General features: G+C 32.8%; 1 protein-coding gene across 7 annotated transcripts in view; it reads left to right on the top strand.

The window, feature by feature from the left end:
- The window catches only part of ATP11B (ATPase phospholipid transporting 11B (putative)), a 121,648-nt gene that overhangs the window by 86,738 nt on the left and 12,874 nt on the right, over positions 1-22,036 (top strand). For 4 of the 7 annotated variants that reach the window (XR_012021779.1, XM_072807543.1, XM_072807542.1 and 1 more), the window contains 6 exons: positions 279-338; positions 1,609-1,736; positions 2,842-2,980; positions 12,674-12,739; positions 13,283-13,386; positions 13,589-13,754. Coding sequence is in view for 6 of the 7 variants with exons in the window: in XM_072807543.1 (XP_072663644.1) it covers positions 279-338; positions 1,609-1,736; positions 2,842-2,980; positions 12,674-12,739; positions 13,283-13,386; positions 13,589-13,754 (663 nt within the window). In the remaining variant the exon portion in view is untranslated. Of the gene's footprint in view, positions 1-278; positions 339-1,608; positions 1,737-2,841; positions 2,981-12,673; positions 12,740-13,282; positions 13,387-13,588; positions 13,755-15,949; positions 16,007-16,164; positions 16,251-19,133; positions 19,260-22,036 lie in introns of those variants that run through there. The other 3 variants (XM_072807538.1, XM_072807537.1, XM_072807539.1) reach the window with 3 other exon arrangements.

The raw sequence follows: 22,036 nt of genomic DNA on the forward strand, positions 1-22,036 counted from the left end.
TATGAAAAGAATTGAATAATAACTGGAAGGCTATAAAATCAAAATTACAACATTGCTTAGCAATGAAGGTCCAAGGTATTTTCATTCTGACATTTGTGATCCTGCTTAGAGTTCTTTCAGATATTTTTAAATAATGGGACAAGTTCTTATGAGCAGATCTTCTACTTACCACATCAACTGAGATTGTGTTTCTGGACTCTTTTAATAGCCATTTTTAGAAATTATTTCTCTTTTAGACACAAGTATTTTAATTATTTCCATTTTATCTTGTTTTTCAGAATGTGTGCTTTATCACACCCCAATTTTTATATCAGTTCTACTGTTTGTTTTCTCAACAAGTAAGTAAATAGAAGCTTTTGATTTATCCTTTTAGAATAAAGGGTGTATATATTCAGTTTCTGATAGATACTTGGATGGATTTTTTTTTACATTTTTCCTACTCCTGCAGATAAGTAGACAAAACTTTCCTAGTGTATTTGATCAATATAATATTGACAGTATTTATTCTGATTTTCAGTTTAAAGTGAATGTTAATACCAAAATATATTTTAATTCTGGTTACTTTCTAAAAAATAGATATTTACTCTAAACAGCTTATGAGAGAATATGGGTAACTTTTTTCAACTTATATCTAATATTTCTGTAAACTCTATATCATGCCGTGTCAGGGTAACTAGTAGGGACATTACCTCATTTATTTTTTGACAGAATTTTTTTGGATTGGGAAGAAAGCTTAGTGACTTAGTCTAGGAATGACATACATACAGGCTTTATCTCAGAAGCTAACTCTAAATAATTGATAGAGGACACCAGGAATGCTACATTGAAAAGAGTTCTAAAGCTATAAGCTCAGAAAACCCAATAATTGGTTAATAGTAGCTATAATGAGCACATATGGGTCTGTGGTTGTATATACTGTCATGTATTTGTCATTCCCAATCTACCTTATTTTATAGAAAATGAAATTAAAACCCACAGAAATTAAATAACTTGTCCAGAATCACATAGCTAACCGTAGTAGAACTTACAGCTTTTGACTAATTGAGCACACTTTTCACATACCACACTATATATCTAATTGATTGAGACATTTGTTCTAATTAATTGAAATAACAAGAGCTTGGGGCATCAGTGTGGCGCAGTCTGTTAAGCGTCTACCTCTGCCTTCAGCTTGGGTCATGATCCCAGGGTCCTGGGATCGAGCCCCTGTGGGGCTCCCTGCTCACTCAGGAGTCTGCTTCTCCCTCTCCCTCTGCCTCTGCCCCTTCCCCTGTTCATCATGCTCTCTCTTGCTCTCTCTCTCTCAAATAAAAATCTTTAAAAAAAAAAAAAAAAAAAGGAATAAGAAGAGCTTAATTATGTTAGATTTCTCTTGAGTTGTCTCTATCTTTAATCACTCTTTTCTGTTTACAACTCGTAATTCTAAATTCAAAATATCTGCTTGGGCATTGGATCATGCTTTAAAGGAAATGTAGGACTTAGGAAGACAGAGCCATAAAAGTAAAACTATATAATTCTTATGCTTATTTTTAATATACTTCTTTGTCATCATATACCTAACAGTAATACATATTAGAATCTCAAAATTTCTACCATTTTTCTTTCTAGACACTGTATGACAGCGTGTACCTGACTTTATACAATATTTGTTTTACTTCCCTACCTATTCTGATATATAGTCTATTGGAACAGCATATAGATCCTCATGTACTACAGAGCAAGCCCACCCTCTATCGGTAAGTATTTTCCAGTATTAAATTTCCATAATGCCTTTGATTGCAAATTATATATTACATAGTTAACAGTGTTTGAAAGCACCTTATAAAGAAGCAAATATATTAGGTAGTTTCTTAGTTATTAATACTTTACTGAGGAAAGTACTTTAGTTTATGGCTTATAATTGTTGAACATCAAAGAAAAAATTTGAATAATTTTTCTAGTGTTTTTAGGAATGAACACTTTTATACTAGGAATGCATTCGGCAGTTGTGTAATTTGCATTTATTGTTGTAAACCAGTAATAATCCATTTTGTGTGCACAAAAGAAGTTATCCAGTAATTGGTTATCTCTCTTGAGTTTCTAAAAAAATGTTCATGTTCTAGCATTGACAAATTAATGAGTCATAATCAATGCAAAATGTGGAGTTGAGGATATTAATTCCCGTTCCAGATCTTCTGGGTTATCCCTCCCTGCTTCTCCAGAACCAAGTAAATAATCAGAGTTGTGGAACTATTCCTAGGACCAGCTAGCTTATGGTCCTCATTAACCTGACGTCCACTCTTACAGATACTCAGTCATTCAGAAATGACAGTAACTCACCTTCATTTCCCAAGATGCCTAAGACTGGGCTTGACCTAAGATTAGTACAGGCTGTTTTCCCATAGCTGCTGATGGATATGAAATTGATTAGGAGCCTCAGTGCTAAACCAAACTTAAAAGAGCCCACTAAAAAGAGAGTCATAGCAGAGTGAGTGAATGTTTACAACAGAATATAATACAGATAGATCAACTTTGCACAACTGAATTATAATGCCTATATCTGAATTATAATGAATTATAATGAACTGAATTATAATGCCTATATCATGTTCCTTTCTTAAATGAGAAAATGTATTTGAATACATTATGTGAATTGTAAGCTGTTACATCGATATATATTATTATAAACAGTGATTTGTAAATTCAAGTTTATTCTTGCTGTAATATTTTTAAGCAATTTTAAATTAAAACTCCATCTTGTTTTATAATTATCAAATTGTAATAATCATTTAGTAGGTTCATAAGTATGAATCCTAATATGTTCCTTTTTTCTCTCTCTTTTTTTTTTTTTTAAATATTCAGAGACATTAGTAAAAACCGTCAACTAAGCATTAAGACATTTCTTTATTGGACCATCCTGGGTTTCAGTCATGCCTTTATTTTCTTTTTTGGATCCTATTTCCTAATAGGAAAAGATATATCTCTGCTTGGAAATGGCCAGGTAAAATATATCATTTTTTTTAAATATATCATTTTTTAAATGAATACTTGTTAATAACTTGATTTAATTTGATTTTTTATGACTTTCATAAAAAAGTAAAATTCAATTCAAATTATAAAATTGTAGATACTAAATTGAAATGCAATTATAAAAAGATTTCAAGTAAAAGCTAAGATAAAGGCAATACAATGTAATATTAATATGAAACTCAAGTTACCATGCAGTTTTGCTATTCAGAAATAAATTCATATTCCTGGGTGGGCACCTGGGTGGCTCAGGTAAGCATCTGAATCAGTTTCAGCTCAGGTCATGATCTCAGGATTGTGAGATTACTCCCTATGTCAGGTTCTGCACTCAGTGGGGAATCTGCTTAAAGATTCTCTCCCTCTGCTCCTCCCTCCACACATGTGCTTTCTCTCTGTCTCTCTCAAATAAATAAATCTTTAAAAAAAATTCACAGAAAGGATATACCCCTCCATGCTGTTCCCTTCAAGATTGTTTTAATAATAATTATTGTCTATGCAGTGCTTACTATTGTGCTAAGTGTTAACATGCTCCATCTCCATTATTCTTCAGAATAATCCTGTTCAAGAGATTATGATCCTCATTTTTCATATGAGAACAAAGACTTCATGTTTAGTTTTTGCTTTTAATTATGTGATTTTTTTTTTTTTTTTTTTTTTGGTATGCTTAGGAAGTGCTACCTTACTCTTCAGTACGCACTAGCAATTCTGAGAATGTTGTTACTATTTAGAATGACCACTTTTCTCTCATGTGAAATTGAGAAAGAGTGCCACACAGTACATTGTTACACTGTCCTGATTGTGGAGAGCTCAGGATGACTCCTGGCTGAGTTAGGCCTCTTTCTAAGGCTTAGCTGCATGACTTAGGAGGAAAGAAAGTGATAGCAGTGGTACTATTATAGATTGTTAATGCTTGTCACCTTTAGTTTCCCTTTTTCACTGTGTAGTATTACAAAATATGTTTTGAGACAGGAGATACAAGATTTGCAATTGGGAGAATATGAAGTTTTATCTTTTGACATTTATTTAGGACCAGTCATACTTGTGTATTTTACTAGGCTCTGGATATATCATATTAACTAACATAGTCATTCATGGAGCTTAGAGTCTTGTGTGAGTTACAAAAAAATAAGCACATGAAATGATAACAAAATATAGCAAGCACAATGAAGGAAATGGATTTCAATTGATATTTTAACCATGCAAATCCTTTTAAGATGCAGTCAGGAACATATACATAGTACTGCCACTTCACATTTGAGGATATATTTAGCCTGTTTTGAACAAAAATTATCCTAATTTGTGCAGCATAGAGATTATAGCACTTCTCAAATACTAACTACTTCTTACTGAGTTGTTGCTTTGTGTCAAGTGTACGTATTGGCTTATTAAATTATAATAATCCTCTGTAAGGAAAATATTATCTATTACTTCTTGCGTATTAGAAAATTAACCCCAGAGAGTTTAAGAAACTTGCCTCAGGTTACACAGTAAGAAAATTACAGGAATGGAATTCCAACTCCGATCTGTATGACTTCAAAGCCTGTGTGCTTAGCCATGATCCTAAGTTCCTTTGAGAAAAAAGTTATTAGCCCAGTGCTTTTCTGCGCAATAGTGCCACCTGTGCAAGGACCAGCAAACTCACAAATAGATGAGTAAGTATGCCCATTTCTACCTGAAATACTGGAGTGAAAACTGGACAGAAGGAAAAAGAGGAAGAAGGAACATGTTATTGTGAAAGGAAATTAAATTTCTTGTTGCTAGTTACTACTTCTTTCCTGATTTTAAAAGTAGTACATGTCCATTATGATAAATTTGAAATATATAAGAAAGACCATAAAGAAAATTAAATCACCTTTACTCCTTCTACCTAAACATAATTACCTCTAGGATTTTAACATGTTTTACCCATTCTTTTTTATTTTTTGCTATTTTCTATTAATGTCATAATTTATTTCCCCCATTTCTCAATGATAGCTTTATAATTATCCCCATTATAGCCTAAATGATTTTCCATGTATTAAAAATGCTTTTAAAATACTTTCCATGGCTATATAATATTCTATTACATAATTTAAGTATTCCCTTAATTTGAAAATTAAATTTGTTTCTTGTGTTTAGTGACTCTTCTAAAATCGAGCATACTATATACAAACAATAATTTTTTTAATTAGCACATGCACATAGGGTAAGGTGTGGGGAAAGATGAGAGAGAAAGAGAATCTCAAGCAGGCTCCACACCCAGTGCAGAGCCCAACTCGGGGCTTGATCTCAAGATCCTGAGATCATGACCTGAGCTGAAATCAAGAGTCAGATGCTTAACTGACTGAGCCACCCAGGCACCGAAAAGATAAAATCTTAAGATAAATTGTTTGGTCTCTCATACAAAAGTTTTTTCTCTTTACCACATATTGTTGGTTTCCTTTTTAAAAAAAAAAAAAAAAAACCTCAAATTGTAAATCATTAACTTCTTTTCCCCTTTTAGCCTACCAGTTCTACCACTCTGATATATACCATTAGAAATTAATCTAGGATACCCTACCACCAATACTAGGTACAGTGGAAAAGAAGCCCACATTGGAATCAGGTGAATTGGATCCACATCCTGACACTTGAAGTGATTTGAGACAAGTTGTTTGAGATGAGTTAGTTAACCACTCTTAAACTCCCATTTCCTCACCTGAAAAATTATAGGAGCATAATCCTTATTGTAGGTTTGCTATGAGGATTAACTGATATATGTAGAGCATTGGGCATAGTGGCTAGCATATAGAAGTACTCAATAAGTCTTGGCAATGTTAGTTGTTATTTTTACCATCCAGTCATTATCTTGAAGACCCTCTCATTCTTGGTCCCTTCTGATCTACTTCTCCCAGAATCTCTCTCCTCTTTAAGTAAGTTAAACTGTCCCTGCTGGCTCTCTCAGAACATACTGTGCTCCTTTCTAGTTCCAAGCCATTGTTATGTTTCCTCTAGAGTCTTGTCTCTTTTTTCCCAAAGTCTCTCTTAGGACCATCTATTCTTCAGGCTCTGTGAACCCATAGACCTCTGTCTTTTTGCTCCCTCTACAATTTCCTGTACTGAAAATCCTTTTAGACATCTAGCCCATGTCGCATTCAACACTGGATGTGTTGAATGCTTTCTGTTTTCCAGTAATTATTCTTGTATGCCCAAGAAGTCTACAAACAGTTGAAAACTTGAAGTAGAAAACATTATTGGGGGAAGTACTGGGAAAGGAGTGGCTGGAGGTGAAGATGAAGTTGATGCAAATAAGTGATCCTGAAAGAGGAGCAGGAAAAAAAAGTTAAAATAGTTTGAAGTCCAGATAGAGTAGGACAGTTATGGGAAAGTTAAGATTCTACTCCCCCATTTTTTTGTATGAGTGTCTAGCAGTATCATAAATATTATAGGTGTGAATTTTCAAGTATTTTTGAAGTATTCACTCATTCTTAATTTCTTTTTTTTTTTTTTTTTAATTTTTTTTTTAATTTTTATTTATTTATGATAGTCACAGAGAGAGAGAGAGAGAGAGGCAGAGACACAGGCAGAGGGAGAAGCAGGCTCCATGCACCGGGAGCCTGACGTGGGATTCGATCCCGGGTCTCCAGGATCGCGCCCTGGGCCAAAGGCAGGCGCTAAACCACTGCGCCACCCAGGGATCCCTCTTAATTTCTGTTTAACTAGGAAAGAACTATTCATTCCTCATATATTCTCAGATCTTTTTTAATAGATCTTCCTTTCTGTTAGTAAAATAAAAGAATCCTGATAAATTTTCTCTTAGATTTGGAAAGACTGGAAGAATGTATATGACATGACTGAGTACTTGTTTGTGTTTCTAAAAACTGCTTTCCTATGGGCAGATCTTTACCTTCAGAGCACCATTTTAAAAAGACATGGTGACTAATTTTGAATTGTTTTTCTTGGGAATAGTAGAAGAATTAAATTCATGTAAAATTTTCCTAGCCTTATGCAGGCTTAAGATACTCATAATGTTTGAAATAGGAATTAAAACCTGAGGCTTCTCTTACAATGCAGTAGTGTCATCACAAACATTTGTCCAAAAGTCACAGATTAGTAATTTGGTGAATATATTGCTTGGGTAATATTCTCATTTTATTTTCAGAGCTAAAAATGAGCTGAGCATAAAGCTTTAAATTAGTTCTATAATCCAAGAGGATCACCTTTTTTGGTGATTTTAAATATGCTTTACAGAAAAGTACAATCACCATTTCTTTTTTATTTAAAGAATTTTTCACAAAAAGTAAAATTATTATAGCATATTTGTTAGAGATCTTGATGTTACTTTGTTTTTGAGAAAAACTTTTTTTTTAAGTTTTTATTCTGATTCCAGTTAATTAACATACAGTGTTATGTTAGTTTCCGGTGTGCAATGTAGTGATTCAATACTTCATGTATTATCCGGGGCTCATCATGACAAGTGGACTCCTTAATCTCCCCATCACCTATTTAACCCATCCTCTCACTCCCCCCTCCCCCTTTCTGGTAAGCATCAGTTTGTGTTCTCTATTTAAGAGTCTGTTTCTTAAAAAAAAAAAAGAGAGAGTCTGTTTCTTGGTTTGTCTCCCTCTCTTTTCTCCCCATTGCTCATTTGTTTTGTTTCTTAAATTGTACAAGTGAGTGAAATCATAATGCTAAGTGAAATAAGTCACTCAGATCTTGATGTAACTTTAAAAATGTTTAAGTTCTCCTGGGGCCCTTGTCTGGCCCAGTCAGTAGGACATGTGACTCTCAATCTCAGTGTCATAAGTTCAAGCCCCCCAGTGGGTGTAGAGATTACTTAAAAATATTTTTTAAAATTTTTTTTAATTTAAGTTCTCAAAAAATAATAGAAAAACTGAATTCCATGAAATCATTGTTTAAAAAAAAAAGACATAAAGTCATTGTTTAAAAATCATTGTTTAAAAAATTGAGTTGTATTTTATAAACAGTAAACTGTACATATTTAAAAATATATAATTTGAGGGGCTACTAGGTGGCTCAGTTGGTTAAGTGTCCAACTCTTGATTTCAGCTGAGGTCATGATCTCAGGGTCATGAGATTGAGCCTCGTGCCTGGCTCCATGCTGGTCATGGAGCCTGCTTGATTCTCTCTCTCCTTCTCTCCCTCTCTACCTTCTCCCCCAGCCGTGCCCCATGCACTTGAGTGTCCACCCATGTGCTCTCTCTCTCTCTCTCTAAAAAAAAAATGTGTGTGTGTACATATATATATATATATATATATGTACACACACTTATATTTATATATATGTAATTTGACACTTTTTAAAAGGTTTTTAATTCCAGTTAACATACAGTGTTATATTAGTTTCAGGTGTACAATATACTATTCAGCAATTCCATATGAAACAGATGTACTCCATAATCCCCACTACCTATTTCACCCATCCTCCCACCCACCTCCCCTCTGGTAACCATCAGTTTCTATAATTAAGTGTCTGTTTTTTGGTTATCTCTCTTTTTTTTCCCTTTACATATTTGTTTTGTTTCTTAAATTCCACATGAGTGAAATCATATGGTATTTGTCTGCCTCTGACTAACTTATTTCACTTTCACTTAGCATTATACTCTCTAGTTCAACTCACCCATGTTGGTGCAAATGGCAAGATCTCATTCTTTTCTATGGCTCAATAATATTTCATTGTATATATATGCCTCCTCATCTTTGTCCATTCATCAATCACTGGACACTTAGGCTACTTCTGTAATTTGGCTATTGTAAATAAGGTTGCTATAAACATAAGGATGCATGTATCTCTTTGAATTAGTGTTTTTGTACTTTGTAAATACCTAATAGTGCAAATTGCTGAATCATAGGGTAGTTCTATTTTTAACTTTTTGAGGAATCTCCATACTGTTTCCCACAGTGGCTGTGTCAGTTTGCATTCTCACCAACAGTATAAGAGGGTTCCTTTTTCTCCACATCCTCGCCAATGCCTGTTGTTTCTTCTGTTGTTGACTTTAGCCATTCCGATAAGTGTGAGGTGATACCTCATTGTAGTTTTGATTTGTATTTCCCTGATAGTAAGTGATGATGAGGATCTTCATGTGTCTCTTGCCCCTTTGGATGTCTTCTTTGGAGAAATATCTATCCATATCTTCTGCTTATTTTTATCTGGATTATTTTGTGTGTGTGTGTGTGTGTGTTGAGTTTTTTAAGTTCTTTATATATTTTAGATACTAACCTTTTATTGGCTTAGTTATTTGAAGATATTTTCTTCCATTCCATAGGTTGTCTTTTAGTTTTGCTGATTATTTCCTTCACTGTGTGGGAGCTTTTTATTTTGATGTAATCCCAATAGTTTATTTTTGCATTTGTTTCCCATGCCTCAGGAGACCTATGTAAAAAAAGTTGCTAAGACTAGTGTCAAAGAAGTTACTGCCTGTGTTCTCTTCTAGGATTTTTATGGCTTCACGTCTCATATCTAGGCTTTCTATCCATTTTAAATTTATGTTTGTATGTGGTATAAGAAAGTGGTCCAGTTTGTTTATTTTGCATGTTGCTGCCCAAATTTTTCCAATACCAGCTGTTGAAGAGACAGTCTTTTTCCCACTGGATATTCTTCCCTGTTTTGTAGAAGAATCTGGTACTTTTTTTTTTTTTTTAATTTTTTATTTTTGGTACTTTTTTTTAAACCATCCTAACATTTTTTAGAGTACAGTTCAGTAATGTTAAATATATTCATATCGTTGTGCAACAGATCTTCAAAACTCTTTCTTCTTGAAAAACTGTAACTGTAAACAACCACCCATTTTCCCCTCTTCCCGGCCCCTGGAAATCACTATTCTTTCTGTTTCTGTGAATTTGACTACTTAGGAAATCACTTTTTTAAAAAAGCTAAATAACTGGGAGGTAAACACGAATGAAGAATGTTTAAGTAAATTAAGAGGGACTAAAAACAAATGACTATGGGATTTTTTTAAAAGAAAAATTTATTTTTCCTCCTTTGTTGATCTCTGCAGAGTAAGTCATCTCATCTTGGGACACACTTGTTCTGTCAGTGTTGCTATTCAGAATATCTTTGGAAATAGTTTATATTGTCTTTCTGTGATCTCAGCAAGGTAACTTTCTCAGGGAAAAAGCTATTTAAAATTACAGATGGGGAAGATGCTACTTAAGATGAGAGATAAGAAAGAAGGTGGAGGAACAATTCAGATTCAAAGAGTTCAGAGAGCTCACCTCCAGTTAAAGTAGACTTCTGTAGGATCCACAAGCAAAGCATATCAGTTTGGGTAAGGGTATATTAGAAGACTAAAACACTACAATGAAGGAAACAGAAACAAGGGAATTGTAGTCTGATGAAAGTGGAAAACTGTGATGTAGGGAAGAAAATATCAGAAGAGTTTCAGAGGTAGCTGAGTTCCCATCCCAACCGTACACAACATTCTGCTTCTCTAGTGGTTTCAACCAAAGACTTCATAAGGAGGATTAAAGCCTGTTACCTCAGGAACTCAAAATTCTATTATCTACTCCACTCATTATCAGTGGTCTGGTATAAAAATTATGAACTAGGTAACTACTATTTAAAATGATATCTGGCCCAAGTAAGGGTTTTTTTAATTTGCTTGTTCATTTTGTTTTTGTTCTGCTAAAGTGTACAGGAACTCAAAGGAAAATGTCTACCCTTAGTGACTTTTGCTCTTTATGAAATTATACCCAATTTGAAAAACTAAAATAATTGAAATTACAAAAATGAAGGATTGAGAGAAAAGAGAAAAGCTATTAGAGTATTCTAATTCCCGTTAGATTTCTCCAGTGGAGACATTGGAATTGTCAGAGCCTTAGTACCCTTCTAAAATATATATTGTACACTATTCCACCACATTAAATATTTAATGAGATAGAAAGGATTAAGGAAGAAAAAGTAATTCACCCCTTCATCAAGTCTTCTAGGTCTGGACCATTTGCCAGATTAATTAGCAATACAAGGTAGACTGAGCAAATGAAATTTCAGGTTGTAATTTTGAGATAAAGAGAAAATAAACCTTTTTATACCATTCACTATTTTTTTTCTTGAAACTATAATGATTTCTCCCCTTATATCCTGTCCTTAAGTAATTTTTTTCATGCTATACATGTCATTGGCTGTTGAAACTTGACCATCAAATGGTAAGAGTTCTCTGTTAAGACTAGAAATATACTGTTTTGTATCTATATTCCCTAGAGAATACAGTATCTTATTTTAGTGTAAATGATTTAACTATAATTACCGATCAGATCATTGAAGAACCAATTTAATCCCTACAAGTAAATACAAATTTCTTTGAATAAAAGTTTATACGATTAATATAACTTCGATTATCTAGTTCATAATAGAATTCCCCTGTATGTTAATTTACTCATGAGGAAAATATTTAAAGGACTAGTAATATTCCAGGCAGTTGATAGAAAATGAGATGTGTAGTGCACGTTAGAGGAAGTGAGACCAATTGATTTTTAATATTTCCAGGTCATTTCTAGAGATAATAAAAGCAGGAAAGTGAAGGGTTTAATACGACTTTTCCATTCCTTCACTCATGAAAAATCAGTTCCCAAAATACCTATAAATTATTCATTGATGTTTTATTTTTGATGATAGTAACTATTATTTATTTGAATGCTTATGATATACCAGGCACCCTGTCATTTTTACATATCCTAATTCTTATAGAAACCTTCTTCCCTCATTTTACAAGTGAAAAAAGTCAGATATAGAGAGGTTGAGTAATTTTTCAAGTAAATGCTAATTGTTAGACATTGGTAATGAAAATTCAAAAAAAGCAGAGCCTTTTTCTTTTTTAAGATTTTATTTATTTATTCATGAGAGACACAGAGAGAGGCAGAGACATAGGCAAAGGGAGAAGCAGACTCCCCACAGGGAGCTCTGTGGGACTCAGTCCCGGGACCCCGGGATCAGGACTCAAGCCGGCAGACACTCAACCTCTGAACCACCCAGGTGCCCCCAAAGCAGAACCTTTTAAATAATTTTTTAAACGTGTAGCAAAAACTGACTACTTTGTACACTTAATTAACACAGACTTCTGGTTCTGTTCTTATTTGTGGAAATTAAATCCTGACATTCTTTGGGGATTCAGCATTTTTAATAAACCTTATTAAGTTTTGGCTATAAATCCCAGCAGAATACTTTGACATTAACTGCATTTTTACATAGACTCCTTTGAGGAATAATTCCATTGGCCATTATCTCTCCTTTTAGATATTGTTTTTGTAGGTAAATTTCTTTTCTCTTACTCTGTCTATGCTGTGCCCAGAAATACAGTGTCAAGTGATCTGTCATAACTTCTGGTTGGAATGATTTCAGAAAATAATTGTGATTAAACAGTTATTTTTATTGTGTGACTGGAACAAAGGAGTCACTAACAACTATATCATTCTAACTAAAAACATTCTGTGTCACACAGTCTCAAAACTGTCTTTGGGTTTCCAATCTGATAATATTATCCAAAGGATCCTTTTACATGATAATAATGAACATAATAATGCTTTTAGGATGTTTTTTTTTCATACTGCTTTAACTTTAATGTCACAGATTTCAAATGTAACTGGCTTAAATAATACAAGAGATTTTTAGTACTTTTTGTCTTACATCTAATTTAGCATCATGTTAACACATAATGCAGTAATGGGTTTGGTTTGTTTTTTTTCTGTTTAGATGTTTGGAAACTGGACATTTGGCACTTTGGTTTTCACAGTCATGGTTATTACAGTCACAGTAAAGGTATGGTGCAAAAGTTAGAAACATGAACTCATTTTACATCTGTATAATGCATAGTTAATTTTCTTTGTTTCTTTAACTATAGGTAGGTATCTTTTTTTAATTTTCCCTTTTTAGTCATGAGTAATTTCACTGATTGCTATTTTAATTTTTGTAAAAAAAAAAAAAAAAACACTTTAAGTTCATTATTTTGGAAAGCCTTAGCTGATGGTCAAATAAAGGTTAACCCCACAATACTCATCTCTGAAATTTTACTTCTTTCTATATGATGCTAGACAACACAGATTGTTTTAGGCTATTGAGTAGAGAATAAAGTACTCATGAAAATTTCAGTGCTGCTTCCTCATAGAAGAAAAACATTATAAACTTTAAATTGTTCAATTTCATATGAGACCCTTTCATTAATATATACCTTCTGAGGGACTTTGCCATAGAACCTTAGGCACTTGGAGATACTACATTTTGTTCTTGAATTTTATCTGAGAGGTTTAACTTAGGCAAATATTTATTATTCTGTATTAAGGATTTAAAACAAATTTTTTTTAGATGGCTTTGGAAACTCATTTTTGGACCTGGATCAACCATCTTGTTACCTGGGGATCTATTGTATTCTATTTTATATTTTCTTTGTTTTATGGAGGGATTCTATGGTGAGTGACTATATTATATTTTAATTATATTGATTTAACTCTGTTTATTGTGATAGATTATATTATGAACAAATTCTACTCAGAATAATTTTGAAACCTTATCTGATAATAAATTTGCTTCTTTCAGTGGATCTTACTGATAGGGAGAAGAAAAATTGACAGTTACTGAATATCTACTATGTTCTACCTTCTTTCTTTGCAGGCCATTTTTAGGCTCCCAGAATATGTACTTTGTATTTATTCAGCTCCTATCAAGTGGTTCTGCTTGGTTTGCCATAATAATCATGGTTGTTACATGTCTATTTCTTGATATTGTGAAGAAAGTATTTGACCGACAGCTCCATCCTACAAATACTGAGAAGGCTCAGGTAACCATTTTTTATATACAATACCTTTTTAAATTAAAAGTCTGTAACAGTGAATAGCTATCATTGTAATTTGCTTATATCACAGAATAGGTAATTATCCATTCTTTTGTCAAGTATTTTGTGAAACAAATATTGTTAAATATGATATTTTTGTCTGTTATATCTATTAATTTTGAATACTGACAAATTAAAAAATTTTTAATTATATTATCTTAATGGAACTCTAGATTTTTAAATATAAGACTATCAAGTTATATCTAAATAATAGTAAATATGTTTTCACCAGCGTCTGTCAGATATATAATTGTCTTTGGAAACATTAGGATTCTAGTTACACTTTTTCAGGTTACACTGTTTTTAACAAGAGTATGAAATAAGTTCTTTAACCCTAAATAATTTTTACAGAATGGATTTTTGTAAAAATGTATTTTCTTACTAAACATTTATCAGTAAATACTCAACTACAGCAAATATTAACAGTATGTTACATAGAGTGTGAGAATACAGGCATTAGAGCCTGATAATTCTTAGTTCAAAACCTAGTTCTACCACTTGGTAGCTCTGTAACTTTAAGTCTCAGTTTCCTCATGAGTAGTGAAGTAAAAATAGAAATATTTATTTCATTACTCTTGTAAACAGGATTAAATGAAATAATGTTCAATAACATAGTAGGTCCTCAAGAAATGGTAACTATTTAGTTGAATGTGCCATTTTGTATATTTGACTTGAACATGGTTGAGATTTTTTTGACTTGTATTAGGTTGAGATTTATTCTGCATATTTGCTACATACCAAGCAAATTTTGTTTAAATTTTGACAATTTAGCTGTGTATTTAAAATAGAAAACTGTTTCCTAAGTATTTAATGATCTGAGTTAGGCTTCCTAAACGTTGTTTTAGCTTTAATTTCAGTTGATCATGTTAACATTTCTTTACATTTATTTGCCTTCATAACTCAGTACTAGCCAATATACATTTTAATACCATTGAAGCAGCATAGGCCTCTTAGAGCCTGAAAAACTTAATTCAAATACTATTTTAACCATTTGTAAAATGTATGTCACATCCTTCAGCCTCAGTTTCCTGTTCTGTAAAATCAGAATAGTAATTACTACCTTACATGATTGTTGAGATAATGAATATAAAGCACCCAACACTGGGCCTGTATGTAGTGAGTCCTCAGTAAAAACATCATAACTATAAGGACAATGAGGATTTTACTCTCTGATACTGATCTCCAAAGGCTGGAGAAATTTGCATAGTTGATTACTCTGCCTATGCATATATTTATATCGGTATGGACTAACTTTTCTACTTTGCTATATATTGCCTCAATATATATCAAAGAGTTTTGCCTTTTTTCTAACTTTCAGACATAAATATTTACAGTAAGAGAGTATTATTCTTAATATTTTATCTCTTATATTTTTTTAGACCTTTAGGGATAACACATTTGTCTCCCACTCTTGGTCTATATAAAGTTATATTTCACCAAAATATATTAACAAAATCATTTTTAAAAGTTCTTTATAAAAGTAAGTAATCAGATTTATTTACATTTATCTTTAAAAATCTACATTAGAACATTTGCAAACGTGTGTTTATAGAGATTTCTTAATGATAATAAAAAGTGATATTAGTCCTTGCTGCCCTTTCTATAGCTTTTTAAAGGATTACATAGGAAATATTTATTACCTTAATGTGGATCTTTAGACAAGAAAAAGTTAAAAGTACTTTATTTATATTTTGGCTATTTTACCATATGTTAAAAATGCTTAAAAATGAAATGTGTGGTAAACTAATTATTTTTCTGGGTGTGAAAGCTAATGTAATCTCCCATTTGCCCCCACTAAACACACTTTTAAATGATTGGCCCACGTGTTCTAATGTGGTCTGATCCAAGGAGGAAATCTCTACTTCCACTCAGAGCTCTTCTAGCCTGCTAGAAGGGTCTTTTGGGTTTTTTTCCTTTTTTGCTGAAACAGTATATGGTCATTCACATCCTATGTGTGACATTATTCCTTTGCTACATGCAGTAATCTTTATTATTTCAGACTTATACTATTACTACTGATTTCAAATGATGAAGAAGTGGTTAGAAAGTTCTCAGATACTTCATTGTTAACCAAAAGTAGCAAGAAAAAAACATCAAAAAAAGAGTTGTCAACATTTATTTCGAACTTTGTCTTTCTCCAGAATAACCATGTGGTATTAAGAGTGAAGAATAAATTATTTTGATAACAAAGCCAACAGCCCTACAAATGTCAGTCATGTATGTGTACCATGTATGATATTTCCTATTCTTGGAGGAACAGATGTCTTTACAAAGTTTGTCCTGTGTCTGTCTCTGAGGTGATGAATACAGCTCACTGACTTGTTGTATGTACCATCCCTTTTCTGTCCACTTATAGATGTACTCCAACACAGTTGCTTTAAGTGACGAGTTCATCGCACTGCAGCCATTGTCGAGGGCAAGGAATCAGCTGAGCAAACTTAGGTAGAGTAGGAGGAGTAGAACCTTGTTAACTCTTCTGCATGCTAAAGATCAATGAAACAATATTCAAAAGATGGGCAGAGGCATGAATTAAGAGTGGGGCATTTTTGTTCGCACAGCTCTGTCTCTAATCTGACCTTTACTAATATGTATATTAAAACTTAAAAATATATATCCATTTCTTCTTTGAGAAGAAAATTCAGATGAAAATTTAGCATAACAGGACAGAGATCTGTATCTTATTTTATATATATATATATCACCTTAACTACCTTTTATAGTACAATTCTAATGCTTCTGCTTGTCATTATTTTCATAATTAAGGATGCTCCTGCATGTTGAGTAACTTAAGCTACAGAAATTCATCATAAAGTTTAAAGTTTTAAGTTTCAGTAACTTGGAAGTGAGAGTTGCCCATATTTTATCTTGCCTTAGTCTGTGCTATAAATACACGTGTGTATTTGTCTTTGTACACTGTAATGGCTGCTGAAGCATTTCATATCCTTGCTACTGTTTAGTGCATCTATAAATTGCACAATCTATACTGTATCTCTTAAATTTATATCTTTATCTCTACAGACAGATCCATTCTGTCAGTTTCCACAAAAATAATCAATAGTATAGACATGTCTTTTGATGAAAGAGCATGAAAGCTTAAATCCTGAAACATTTGATATTAAGATACCAGAACTATTTATTAACTTTAACTATAGTCTAATTTGAAAAGGAAAAGTTAATATAACTAAAAAAAAAATTTTTGGCACTCTTCAACTTCTCACCCTGTCAGTATTTTGTGTATTCTTAATTATATTTTTTATTTACTTTTTATTCTCAAAGAGGTTTCTAATCTATCTGTGTTCATTTGATCAAGCAAATGGCTTTGATGAAGCATTGCTTAAATAATGTCTTATGTAATCCTATGAGTTCCCAATTTTGAGCTGCTCTCAAGTTTTATCAAACTTTTCGATTTTATTCTTATCATCTTCCAGATTTTTGAAATATTCTATTTTGAATTACAAAGGTATAATAATGGTACATGAATATAAAAATGAGTGTTTAAGTGGTAGTCAACTAAAATTTATGTTTAATATAAGAACTAAAATCAAACCAAACTTGAAGATTTGCCTTCACCTTTGCTTTGGTTGAGTCAAATATGTATAACACATTTTATCCATATGTGCCTTTGAATATCCAATTATTTAACTCTAAAACAATAGGAGACCTTGTTATTTAAAAGAACACTCTTGCAAACTCTTTGGTCAAGTGAAGATAACTTTTGCATTGTGAATAATCTTGCTGTTTTATGAAATATATGTTCACATATGATGTTGACTTAAATCAAGCCATGTGGTTTTTGTTTTGAGCAATGATAAACTAAAAAAAAAAAAATGAGGTAAGGATATCATAAATTAGAGAGATCCCAGTTTCTGAAACAGTGTGATAAGCTTAACATTCATTTGTGAACAAAACACAATGAGAGCAGACTATACTAGTCAGGTAGCCTTTGCTGCAAGCCGCTCTCCAATCAGGTAGTAAGGCAAAAGAAGAGCCCTATTGGGGAGACAGCAGACCTGGCTGTTAATAATGCCCTTGGTACTTCAGCTTGTGTGTCCTAACCAAATCAGTTCACCTGTCTGAGCTTCCAGGTTTTTCACCTATCCGGTGATCATTTTACATTCTGTGGTCTGTTTACTTATTGTCAGCATCAGAGAACAAAAAGAAAAAATACTGTGTTCAACCAAAGGCCAGGGAGAAATACCAGTTGTTTAAATGAGCAGTGAGTGACCTCTGGGTGGGCATTTGCTCATAGATGCATGAAGAACAAGTGCTCACATACATCTATCTGCTATCTGCTGATGCATCCTGTGAATTTTGAATACATCTTGTTTTTGAGTTGCATTGAACAGTATTCTTGGGGTGTGATCCATTGTAGCTTTACTGTTGGGACAAAGAGGAAAACTGCAGATATAAAATATCTTTAAGAGTTTTTCAAATCCTTAATCAGGTTAGTACTTCTTAAGAACCATTCATAGAAAACTTAACTTTTTTAATGAAAGAAAACTCATTTTAAGTACTTTCCATCTCCTGTATTATAGGCAAAGCTGTAGTAAAAATAAGCTATCTTTACATAAGCTTATTGCACTCTTGAAACCAAGGACTTTTACTACTTTATTTTTTATACATGTAAGACATTCACCTTAGCATCTTTTTTTGATAGAAATAATTGTTGGTCAGTCCTAAGACTGAGAAAACATATAGAAATGAGGAAAAATTTGTTTTTTTATTCATTGAGGACATTTTCTTACCATTTAAAAAAGGTTCAAATTAGCATGTCTATGGGCACATACTACTTAGAAAAAGTAAAGAATAAAAATGTGTGTAAATTAGCACTACTTAAAAGATATATTTCAAATTAAGGATTAAATTAATTTTGTTAAACAAGTCAAGCCCCAACCTTACCCACATATCTAGCATTTGAAAGGCCATGTAAGTGACCCTTCTATTATGTTGAAGATCACTTAGAGAAGTCTTTTGAGAAGGGAGCATAAGAGTTGTGAAAAGGGGAGTACATACCTTTGCAATAAGAACCCTAAATCTTGATGGCAAGGAATTTAATAGAAAAAAATGAATTTTATTGATGGAAATCTGGTTTAATTTAACTTTGTGCACTGGAAAATCATGGCTTAATTTGTGTGCTTTGTTGTATTCCCCTTAAGAAGCTGCTGTTAGCTCTCTTCTGTGACAGTAAATGAATGTTGTGTTGTGTGAACATTCATTTGTGCCTCGCAGATTGTGGACCCCAACTTGCTGTTTTGATTCTAAACCTATTTTACAGTGAGAGTAATGTTCTGTAATATGAGACTTACTGCTTTTCTGTCCTTCCAGATGGAAGAAGATAAGGGTTCAGTCAGCTCAGCATATGAATTTGCTGAAAGCAAGCACAGAGGGGAGGACAGTAGGCACCTGCTAGCTGAGGCTTGCAGCCAGCAGGACAGTTCTTGCGTGCACTAGGTAGTACTGCGCTGGACCTTCCTGGGGACATATCCGCTAAGTTCTCATGGTTGGGGCATGCTATGGGAGAACTGGCCTGACTTTCAGTTTTCACTTTACTAATCCTTCATTGTTTCTCATATGTTTACTGTTTTTGTTTACTTGTCTTCCTTTTTTGTTATCTTTACATTTTTTATATGTCCATCCTTTGGAGTTAAATCATACTTCACCTCAAATTCTAACCTAGTAAGATATTCCCACAACCTACTGTTTATATTCAAGAAGTTATTACTTTTCACTTCTTTTGAAAATATGTCATGCTATTTCTGTTATTTCTGAAATCAGTTTTCCCATTTAAAATGGTATTTGTATACATTTTATACATTTAAATGGGTTAGACATCAGATTACTTATCTGAGTCTAGCTCTTGAGTTGAATGATAGAATGAATGAGTACTGGGTACTGAATAATTTTCTTTTGACTGATATTCATCAGACTCTCACTTCTTAGTTTTCATAAACTTTTATAGTTATATCTTCACAACAAAAAAGTATGAATTGATAAGGACTTGATTCACTCACCTCTTGAGTAAACCCTAACAACCACTTCTTGGGAATTGCAAAATATTTTGATAGTAATTATGGAGGATAAAAATTCTTACTACTAATAATTACATTTTTACTTCGATTACCTGTATATTATAATTACTGGTCAGTAAGGTGCTATTGTCTCATTTGAGATAAAACCTCATAAATGGTGAAACTTTCAAACAAATCTACTTGAAAATTATAAATATTAACTCTACCATTGAATCAGACCATAGAACATGTACAGTAATTTGAAAAACCTGAATTATTCTGGAAGACATATTTTTAAATTAGATTCCTTTAGTGAACTGCTCTAAATGAAAATTGTTGAAGATCAACTCTTACTATTAACTGAAAAGAAATTCAAAACAATTCTGGACTTTTTTTTTGAGGTGCTCCGTATGATTATTTTTACTGTATATTAATCTTGTATATTGCTTTGATAAATATAGAAACATTTTTTGTTTTAAAAATATACCCTGACTGGGCTGGGAAGAAGACTCAGCTGAAGAGCTCACTGGGTAAAGAGGGGAAGCTGGTCTGGATTTATGTTATGCCCTGGATAATCCACAAAGCAGATAATCCATTTGGGACCTGATAAGACTAAAGCTATAAAATTATGTCCCCAAAAGTTCCCAAAGGTTCAATTTCAAGTGGATATTTCATAAGACATGGATCTGGTACCACTTTGCTTTAAAATGTCCATTAAAATGTATAATGTAGTTGAGAATTAGGTTCTTAGAATGCTCCTAATAACAGGGGCCTGTAAAAGGGGTGATGAGTGAATTTTCTCATCATCCTGTGATAGTTGGTCTTTCTTCCTATAAACAAGAAGCTAGAAGAACCATGAAACCATGAATATGACTTTAGTAAAATTGCTCTGACCTACAGGGTTTTTTTTGCTTATCACTGAATTTTCATTGGTTGAGTGAAGTATATCTTGAATATTTTTCGTATATATTTCTGCTGGTAGCATATATTTTGAAATAAAAATCATTTCAAAAAAATAAGTGGTATATAATACCCCTTTTCTATTTTGGTTTTTCTGTAATTGAAATGTGGCCAGCCTTGCCAAATCAGGCAGACAATGATGCTGAGCCCTAGTGTCACAGCTAGAGCCTTCTAGTCATCTCCCTCCACTATGACCTGCCTCTTTGGCCTCCATTGTTTTGTCATTTATGTGTCCCTAGATTCCTGGCCTGCTCTGGATGCTCTCTATTCAGCTGTACCTAGCAACTATAGGAATAGCAATAGGATGTTAGGGCTGTTGACCTTTCTCATTGTGGATCTGGATACTAAGCCCCAGACCTGAAAGCTGCCACTACTTACAACAACAACAAAGGAAATATTTTAGATAGTTTCAACCAAATACAAGTCACCTTCCTCTTGTGTGACAAAGATACTTACAGCTCCTGTCTCATTTAACAAAGCAGTGAACTATGAAAGGAACAGAAAACCATAATGGTCTCTATTCAGTTGTTTGCAGCTAAAAGCAGTACTTTTCTAAGTAAAATTTTATAAACAAATAGAATTGGATATTTTTTTTAAATAATAATAATAATAAGGCTGCCATGAGAAGCAAGACCTACATGCATACCTGATAAATACAACACTTTACAAAACTAATGTTATTTTAAAATCTGTGCTTATTTGAGCAGCTTTTTCATCTGGAAGTTGAAATGAAGAAAAATATTAGTGTTGACATTATTTCTATAAAAAAAATTAACCTCTGACATTCTGTGAATGGTTGATACTTAGAAAACTGAATTCTTAACATCAGCTGTACCATGCTTTAATTAGTGCTATTCTGATTTACCCCTTCCATTAAAATGAATGATTTTATCATTTTTTATAGATAGTGATATTCTTCTTCACCTAAACTTCAAATTCCTAGTTAGATATTATTATTTATGTAACCACATCATTAAAATAAAGGGACCTCAGTCTTTCTGAAACTAGAATCAACCAAATTATTAAAATAACATACCTGATAAATGTTCTTGTATGTTTATTTTCATAGTTAAATTTAGGCAACATGTACAGAAATCTCCTCTCTGGAGATCCCTAAAAGACAATATGGAGATATTTATAACTATCTTCCAAAGTTGTTTATTTTACTTGAGGAAAAAGAAAGAGGAAAGATAATGTAGAAGAGTGAATGAATGTGAGCTTTTGAGGCATGTTTTGAAGAAATGGGCCTTGAGTGAGAGA

The sequence above is a fragment of the Canis lupus genome, chromosome 31 (assembly GCF_048164855.1).
Source record: "Canis lupus baileyi chromosome 31, mCanLup2.hap1, whole genome shotgun sequence".
NCBI classification, from domain to species: domain Eukaryota; kingdom Metazoa; phylum Chordata; class Mammalia; order Carnivora; family Canidae; genus Canis; species Canis lupus.